We start from the raw sequence: 9,299 nt of genomic DNA, 5'->3' as shown, positions 1-9,299 counted from the left end.
TTATTTTTATAAGACGTGGAGGAAAGCTCCCCATGAATAATGTGGACACATTATTTGTATTGTTTGTGGTGTAACTACCAATGAGAAAAATGTTGAGGGAGTGGTCACTTTCTTCTACAGCTAGCCTAACTTAGCTATCCTCATCAAAATTGTTATTTTCTTAATTTCCTTACATATAAAATTTGCCTTAATTTGAATACAACTTTGTCTCATTTATTACACTATTATCAATATATATTCCAACTTCATTCCCTTGTGTTCTACTCCTAAACCCACATCTCTTTCCCTCCGAGACCGTCGATCAAGATCGAGATCAAGATCGAGAAAAATTAAGATTGGTTTGGATGGATCGCGAAAAGGGTATTGGTATGTTGTTGTCATGGGGTTTATTAGCAACAATATTATGGGACAATATTGTCTTAATTGAGGCAGCTCCACAAAGTGCTCTCATCACAACCCTCCCTGGTTTCTCTGGAAATTTTCCTTCAAGACACTACTCAGGGTATGTATATTGTTCATAAATAGTCTACTTTTTCGATTTTTCATATTCTGAATATCATGATTTCGATCATAAAGAATAAGGAATTTCACTTTTGTAACATGTTTTTGTATGGAATATTAATTAATGTAAATACTTAATTAGGTATGTGACCTTAGACTTAGATGGGAAGGCTTCAAAGAATCTATTTTATTACTTTGTGGAGTCAGAAAGGAACCCATCAAAGGATCCAGTTGTTCTATGGCTCAATGGAGGGCCAGGATGCTCCAGCTTTGATGGTTTTGTCTATGAGCATGGTAATTAATTACTAATTACATTTACCTTGGCTTAGTTATTATATACTTTCATTTTATCATTTATTTATATTTTTTTACTTATATATATCCATCTTAATTTTCTGAAGAAAAAATGGAAATGTAGTCAACAGTAGTCATTGACTGATGATACATTGTATTTATTGTAGAGGGATATGACTTGATCATTGACTTTTTAGCACACAATTTAAAAAAAAATGACATGAACATTTTATAAATAGTTATAGTAGGGACTTAATTTGAATTTTTGTGGAAATTAATTGTTTCAAATTGTTATTTAAATAATTTTATTGAAATGGAATTGTATGAAAATGAATTATTTATTGAAAAAAACTTAAGAAAATATTAATATATAAATATATTAAAAATATTTTAATATTTTAATTGATTAATCTAAATGAAAAATATTTAAATGATCCCCTATAAACTTCCCTATACATTCTTACTTTGCCACATAATTCACAACTTGATTTGCTACCCCATAAACAAAATGTTAATACAATATCCTAGATTTCATGAAGAAATTGACTAACTTTTGAATAAATTTGTTGGATTTTTCTTGGAAAATAAGGCTGAAGTTTTTAAGAAAAAAATCTTTTTCAAGCATCATGAAAAGATATTTTTACAAATTTAGTTTAAATAATTACTCCAATAAAAAATATTTAATTTTAACACTTTGAGTTGAAGTAGGATTATAACTTTGAGGTGTCATGTTAATTTTTTTTTTAATTAAAAAATTACTCCGATTAAACCAAACTTATTACTGGTTGTATTGTTAATATCCTTATTAAAAGTAACATCTATGTTGATTTAGTCACATGTATGATTTCTTTCTCAATTTTTGTAATGGTTCAAATAACTTAATCAATCAATATCATAAATAAAATAAAAATACTAAATAATTAGATTACTCATTTTACCACACTGAAATCCATGTTTGATTCTTTCTGGAATCATTTAAATTGAAGTGATGAGTTATATAAGTTTTTAATTATTTATAAATTTGATAGATATTGAATATAATAAAATATTAATCAAATGATTTCATATAACAAACAATTACAGTCTTTTTTGTTTGTTTTATTTGAATAATCAAAAATAATTTATCATCCTTTGACATATATATATTTTTACAATCTCAGCAATCATATATCAATTAAAATATTCTATATTTTTAAATAATTTTTTTATTATATATTTATAATTTTAATCTTCACCACACATAATCTAACTTCTTATAATCACAAAAGAAATTGTAAATGAGTAATTAATTTCTTTTTTGTGCCCTCTTCATCTAGGACCATTCAATTTTGAGGCAGGGATACCCCGAGGAAGTATGCCCAAGTTGCACCTCAATCCATACAGCTGGTCCAAGGTCAAAATGGTCATTTATGTATTCTTGTAATTAAATATTAATAATATTAATAAAAAAAAAATAATAAATATTAGCAGGTCTCTAACATTATATATTTGGACTCACCAACTGGTGTGGGATTCTCTTACTCTCCAAATACCACAGTTTATAAGACTGGAGATTTACAAACAGCCAATGACTCTCATCATTTTTTATTGAAGGTAATATATATAAATCTACAATGTTTTTTAATTTCTAGTATTTAATATCTTTTTTGTTATTAAAAATATAAACACGATGAAGTGGTTCGATCTTTACCCGGAATACCAATCCAATGTTTTCTATCTATCGGGTGAATCATATGCGGGTGCTTACGTTCCAACTCTGGCTTCCGAAGTAGTTAAAGGTCTTTTTCTTGTATCTAAAATAATTATTTTTAAATTTTATGATGAATGTTTACGATAATATGTCCCTTTCTCAGGAATTAAAGCGAAAGTCAATCCCGTCATAAATTTTAAGGTTTATTTTTTATAGTTAATTAATATTACCTATGATTTGAAAACATTAAATTTGAATGTAATAAATGAAATAGGGTTACATGGTTGGGAATGGGGTCATTCATGATATTAATTTCAGTGGTGAGAATGCCCTTGTCCCATTTGCTCATGGAATGGCCCTTATCTCAGAAGATTTTTTCCAGGTTAAATTTGTTATCATGTGATATTCCTTATTTTAATTAATTTGGTATAGAAAAATTAAAAAATAAGATGTAAAATAATTACAGGGAGCTCAAATCGCCTGCAATGGAGACTATAATAATAATAATAATAGTTCTGCATGCAATACTGCCTTGGATAAAATTTACAGGGTGAGTTTATTTTTAGCGTGACATTCACAATATTCTATTTTAGTACAACAAATTAAAATTTATTTTGTTCATTAGGTATTAGACGGGTTAAACATATACAACATTCTAGAGCCATGTTTTCACGATCCATCGAGTCTTACAAAAGCCAGTCAATTGAAGAATGTGACATTGCCTTCGAGTTTCATGCAATTAGGAGAATCGACTCGATTTCTTTCCGTGAGAACTAGAATGTTTGGAAGGGCTTGGCCTTACCGAGTGCGGGAACACGAAGGCGACACTTCTAGTTCTCCGATGTTGCTTTGGCCAGAGTTGGCCGCATCTATGGCCGCATCGGGTAATGTTGTTCCTTGCACTGTAAGTTATTATTATAAATTACAAATAATTTTCTTTTAAAAAAATTGTAAAAATAAAATTGGAATTAATTTATAACAATATTATTTGAAGGATGATATAGTGGCAACCACATGGCTGAACAATGATGCAGTGAGGAAAGCAATCCATGTTAGTCCTGTAAGTAGAAAATTAATTAATAATATTTTAAAATATATTGCATATTTGATTTATTAATGATTAAAAATAATAATTTTAGGAAAGTGGAAGTTGGAAGTTATGTGGTGCCCCTTTGGAGTATTATGGGGATGCTGGAAGCTTGATTAAATACCATAGAAACCTCACCCAACAAGGATATCGTGCCTTAATATATAGGTAATTAATTTAGGACTAATTATTTTATGTCAAAATGCATATACTTTTATTAAACCATAGCATCCTACACTAAAAAAAAATCATAATAAGATATGGATAATTGTGTTTTTAAACAATTTAATATCATATTAACTTCTAATTTATTGTTTTACAACTCTCTTTTGATGATTACAATATTCGACTCGTTGATGCAGCGGAGACCACGATATGTGTGTGCCATTCACAGGAACAGAGGCATGGACTAGGTCACTTGGATACAAGATTATTGATGAATGGAGACCATGGATTTCTAATGACCAAGTTGCAGGGTAATTAACCATATTTTAATATAAAATATGAAAACAAAATTATTTACTCTTAGATTCAAATAGAGTTATGAATTTACCTAATATAGTTATATATCAAATAGGAATTACATGTTTAATTGTTTGATTTAGGTACACTCAAGGATATGCCCATGGACTTGTGTTTCTTACCATAAAGGTAAGATAGACACATTTCTAGACTTTCTTTTTTCTTTTTTTACAATTTTGGAGACTTAACACGAAATTTGATTTTTAGTCCTTAAATTGCTTTTCAAATAGTATAAAAATTCAAAATAATTGATATTTTTTTGCGTTACGAGAACAGGGATCAGGACATACAGTGCCGGAATACAAACCTCAAGAAGCCTTGGACTTTTATAGTCGTTGGTTGGAAGGAAAATCAATTTGAGGCTAAGCTTGATGATGATAAATGAATTATAAAGATTGCGAGAGAGACTTTTATAAGAAAGATAGATCTCTTAATTTATCATTCATATAAAGGATGACAAGATTAAAAATAAAGTTATTTCATTGAATAAGTGTATTTTTATTTTGGAAGAAAAAGTGTTTTTCTATCCACAAGTCTTGATTTTTTGTTTGCTATTTCATGCAGATATGGATAAATTAATCGAAATAATTGATATAACTAAATTAAATGAAAGCTCTAAGCTCTATATTCCCTATAACTATTAGTTAAGATTGCAGTTCCAAATTGTTACAAACTCATTAACTTATTCAATTATATAGACATATTTTTTTCTTTCATATAACCAACTAAAATATTGAAAAATTAGAAAAAATACTATATTTATCAATGATGTTAGTTTTTTTTTTTTTTTTTTTTTTTAAATTTATCAATAATCCAAAAATTTGTTATTTATATACTTAATGTTTCTCAAATCAAATTTGATAAACTCACTTTATTAAGAACCACATTAAAGTTTTATATTGTGAATTATATATGATACACGTGGCTTTCATTTTTTTTTTTACAATTATTAACTAAACTAGTAGGATAACATTTCTTACCAGAATTTTCATTAGTGACGTTCTTTTGGGCACTCGACTTACTCATAGGTCTACCCCTCACGTGCATGACTTTTCCACCAGATTATTTATCCCTCTCAGAGTGTCTCAAATCTAACTCTTTACTCTTAAGATCATTGACAACAATATCAAAAGTGACACTATCTCTACCATACTTACTGGCAGACTTCACATCATTAAAAGAATCAGGAATAACATTCAACAAGGCAATAGGGGCATACTCATCAATTTTCTTATCACCACACAACTTAATATCATAAATAAATTTAGTGAAAACATCTAGATTATCTTCAATGTCCTTAGACATATCTAATCTAAATTTGAAAAAAATTTCAAATAAGAACATTTTATTAGGCGGAGAAGTTTCAGTATAAAATTCAGACAATTTATCCCACAAAGTTTTTGCACACTGTAAATTACCAATTTTTCTCATCACATAATCAAATAAGTTCAAGTATATAGAGGCACATTCATTTTCATTCATTTCACTCTTTTTCTCAATGGTATCAGTAGCAGCTTAAATCTGACTAATAACTTTAAAACATTTTTTCTAAATTAAAACACATTTTATTTTTTGTTTTCAAATGCTAAAATCAGTTTTTCCGTCAACGGAACCATGCCATATTGATTAACACAAGACATGCTATCAAAGAAATTAAAGTAATCAACAATCAATATGGCATAAAATGACAAATAAGAAAACAGTAGTTCTATTGACCACCAACAACACAAAAATAACAAGTGAAAATTAAATAGGAGGGTTCAAGCCATGATACATCGCAAAACTCAAATAAAGTTTCAACTTACCCACCCCGCTCGATGATTTTTTTCTCTTCGAAATCCAAGCTTAAAACAGCTTCCTGGACTGCAATGGGCGGCGGAATTCGGAGACGGTGGTGGATCGGGGCTGCAACAAACAGATTGGCGGCATCTCCTTTTCTTATCCTCCAGCGATGCAGCGATGCAGCTCCTTCTCCAGCGTCAAACGCGAGCGGCGATGCTACTTCATCTTCTCAGCAGCGGCACAACGACTTCTTCACTATAGGCAACGGTGACGATTTTGATTCTCAATGGTCATGACAAACGCGACACGGACAACGGTTGAACAAGAATGCGACGACTCCGATTTTCTTCTTCCTCCTATTTAGTATTTAGCCTTGCAAATTCGCTTACTCCAACAGGTTGAGCAGACCTTGCTACCTTTTAAGCATTTCTTCAGATTCTTATCAGCATATGACAACTTTAAGAGAGAAAGAAGAAGTTTCTTCAGGTCCTGTACTATGCTGCCTTGTTTCTTGAATCAATCAGGTTCTCTCTAGAATGCCTATTGAATTAATTTAGACTACAATAGAGAAAGGAAAGAGAAAACAATGTGGTGTCCAAGAAAAACATATCTGCGCTAAAACATCCTTCTCTCCCGTAGCTTTTTTAAGAAGTTATTGGTGAAGACAACTCATATCCTCTAACCCAATCTCAAACTCCAATTATAAACCTTAACCCTAGCTCTGATACCACTGTTGGGTGTGAATGTGATTGGAATTTGGCTTAGTCACTCTTCTTTATCGATTTCGAAGCACTACAACCTATCCCAATGAAGCAACCCTTTCACTAGTCTACAAACACTGAAAAGAGCTTGACATACCCCTCTCACCAAGAGAGTAGTATCTCTTTTTCTTGTTGGGTCAAGTCCAGAAAGTGGGTTACTTAGTGATTGGGCCATAGTGTCGGACCAACCAATACCAAACAAAGTGATTTTAAATATTTCAGTAGGTATAAAATTAGATATGAATAATTTCACTTATTGGCAATCTCATGAAAGAGAGGAGTCAGGATTTAAAATTCACTTGAGCTATTTTTTTTACACAAAAACCAATATAACACAATAATAAAAGCAGAGTATGCATACATTTATTATTGAAATTGGGATTTACGATTTTTTAAGTATAATATTACTCAATAATTGAATCTGAGTCTATACTTGAAATAAATACTCTCTTAATGTAGATAATCATGAAATTTGTCAGAAAATCATCTTTAATTTTATTACAAATGTTAAATTAAGTTAAAGGGGGAAATTGTTAAATTAAGTTGAATTATGAAAGACGTTTTAATTGATTAAAATGAACTTAGGATAATTAAAATGAACACGCATGGTTTTGATGAATAAATATAACTAAGTTCAGCAATGTGTTAATGCGCATGTAAAATCAAAGACATCTACTATAGGCCACTGATCGTAAGTAGCTCACCATCAGTAGAGTTGCTCAAACAACACAATTGCCATTAGCTGAAGACTCGCTAACAACAGAGTTACCATCAACTGAAGACTTGCTAACATTAGACTTGATAAATTCCAGTTACTGCAGTGAGAGAATCCTAAGGTTAATCAAAATATTGAAGTGAAACAGATTGAAACTGCTCGTCACTTGGAGATTATGCAGAAAGATAGCGCTGAGAAAAATGAATCTATAATAAGACTGTTGGAATCCAAGAATTCGAACACAAATAATAAATCAACCGAAGACCAAGGAGGAGGTTCAAATACACCTCCACTACAGCCGAGATCTGGACATGGAACAACTCCTTATGAGAGATATTGTATTTATAGAAGGCTAGACAAACAAGCAGTCAAACAAAATTTTGGAACAACTGAGATTCCTATCAATAATCAGAAACAAACTACAAGTCCTATTTCGATACGGACTACGGGAGGTATATCAATCAAGCAACCACTGATGGATTTAGACAAATTTGATGGTTCAAACCCTAGGGGATGGATCAGAAGAGTCAATAAATTTTTCAATCACTTCACCATGCCTGAAGAAGAAAAGGTAAGCTACATGTCTTATTTTCTTTTTGGTGAGGCTGATGTGTGGTTCTATGATTATCTAATAGATCATCCATTACCAAATTGGGAGGAATTCTATGAAGAAGTGTTATTGGAATTTCAAGAAGGGGGACACCAAAATGTGATAATAAAATTTAAGCAGTTGAGACAGATATAAACTTTGAAAGAATATATCTATCAATGGCGAGATCTAAGAGCATTGGTTGTAGCTAAATGCCTTTCACAGAACGACGAATATTATGTGAAGAGTTTCATGGGAGGCTTACGACCTGAACTGAAAGAGGTTTTAAAGATGGCAGGACCAATGACATTAGATCGGACAATAAAACGGGTTTAGGTGAAGGACGAGTTCCTCGAACCTCTTAGTGAGGAAAAGAATTTGTTCACTAAATTGCCAACTCAGACCCCAAATGTAACATAACCAAAACCTCCATGGAGTAATAGCCAACAAGGTACGTTTAGACCAACTATTAAAAAAAATACTACTAAAATACCAGCTAGAGATCCCACGTTTGTAGAAATGAGAGAAAAACATGCTAAAGGTATTTGTTTCAAGTGTGATGAGAAATATTCCAAAGATCACGCTTGCCCCAATCGTCATCAACTATTCAATATTGAAGCAATGGAATATGAGATAGACGACTAGTTTAAAGCTAAAGAGGAGACCAAAACCGAATATATTTATGATGACGAAAATGACTGTCTTAAGGCTAAAGAGGAGGCTAGAGTCAAAATGGGTAACGATGGGGGTTCGATTTCAATGCACGCTCTTAATGGGAGTGCTAATAATGTTACGCTCAAGATTATTGGGTAGCTTAATAAAAGGAAAATCACTATATTAATCGATAGTGGTAGTACGCATTCGTTTATTGATGAGGGTACTGCATCTCAGCTGGGTTGTGTTCTAAAGGAAACAATGCCTATGGGGGTGACTATTGCAGGCGGAGGCAGAATATTTAGTCGATTCTTATGCACGAATTTGGCTTGGAAAATGCAGAGTCATGATTTTCTACTAGACTTTCGAACAATCAAGTTGGGAGGTTGTGATATGTTTTGGGAGTTGATTGGATGACTAAATATGGATCAGTGAGTCTTAATTTCGAGAAGAGAGTTATGAAAACTAGGTTATCCGGCGCGAAGATTTGACTGTCTTGTGATAAGGAGGGAAGTTCCTTTTATTTAATGACATGGGACGACGTAGCTTAGAATGTGAAGAAGGGTTACAATTGTTTTGTGGGTCAACTATTATTTATGAATGCTGAGCCAACAACTCTATTATCAGCCCATTAGAATAGCTAAGTGATAGTCAATTACCATTGGAAATAAGAGATTTGTTATAAAATATAAAAATATTTTTGA

At 31.5% G+C, this 9,299-nt stretch overlaps 1 protein-coding gene across 1 annotated transcript; it reads left to right on the top strand.

The window, feature by feature from the left end:
- The first annotated feature begins 228 nt into the window (after positions 1 to 228).
- Positions 229 to 4,627, top strand: LOC124937983 (serine carboxypeptidase-like 20). Its single transcript, XM_047478329.1, has 14 exons — positions 229 to 502; positions 644 to 795; positions 2,112 to 2,188; positions 2,266 to 2,388; positions 2,471 to 2,573; positions 2,649 to 2,686; positions 2,760 to 2,867; positions 2,952 to 3,035; positions 3,111 to 3,389; positions 3,480 to 3,545; positions 3,625 to 3,740; positions 3,935 to 4,048; positions 4,178 to 4,223; positions 4,371 to 4,627. The coding sequence occupies exons 1-14, from the start codon at positions 345 to 347 to the stop codon at positions 4,452 to 4,454; spliced, it is 1,548 nt and encodes a 515-aa protein (XP_047334285.1). The 5' UTR covers positions 229 to 344; the 3' UTR covers positions 4,455 to 4,627.
- The last annotated feature ends 4,672 nt before the right edge of the window (positions 4,628 to 9,299 follow it).

This window comes from Impatiens glandulifera, chromosome 5 (genome assembly GCF_907164915.1).
Source record: "Impatiens glandulifera chromosome 5, dImpGla2.1, whole genome shotgun sequence".
Classification (NCBI taxonomy): Eukaryota; Viridiplantae; Streptophyta; class Magnoliopsida; order Ericales; family Balsaminaceae; genus Impatiens; species Impatiens glandulifera.
Note: the sequence above shows the minus strand (reverse complement) of the source record. Positions and strands in the feature narration are given on the sequence as shown.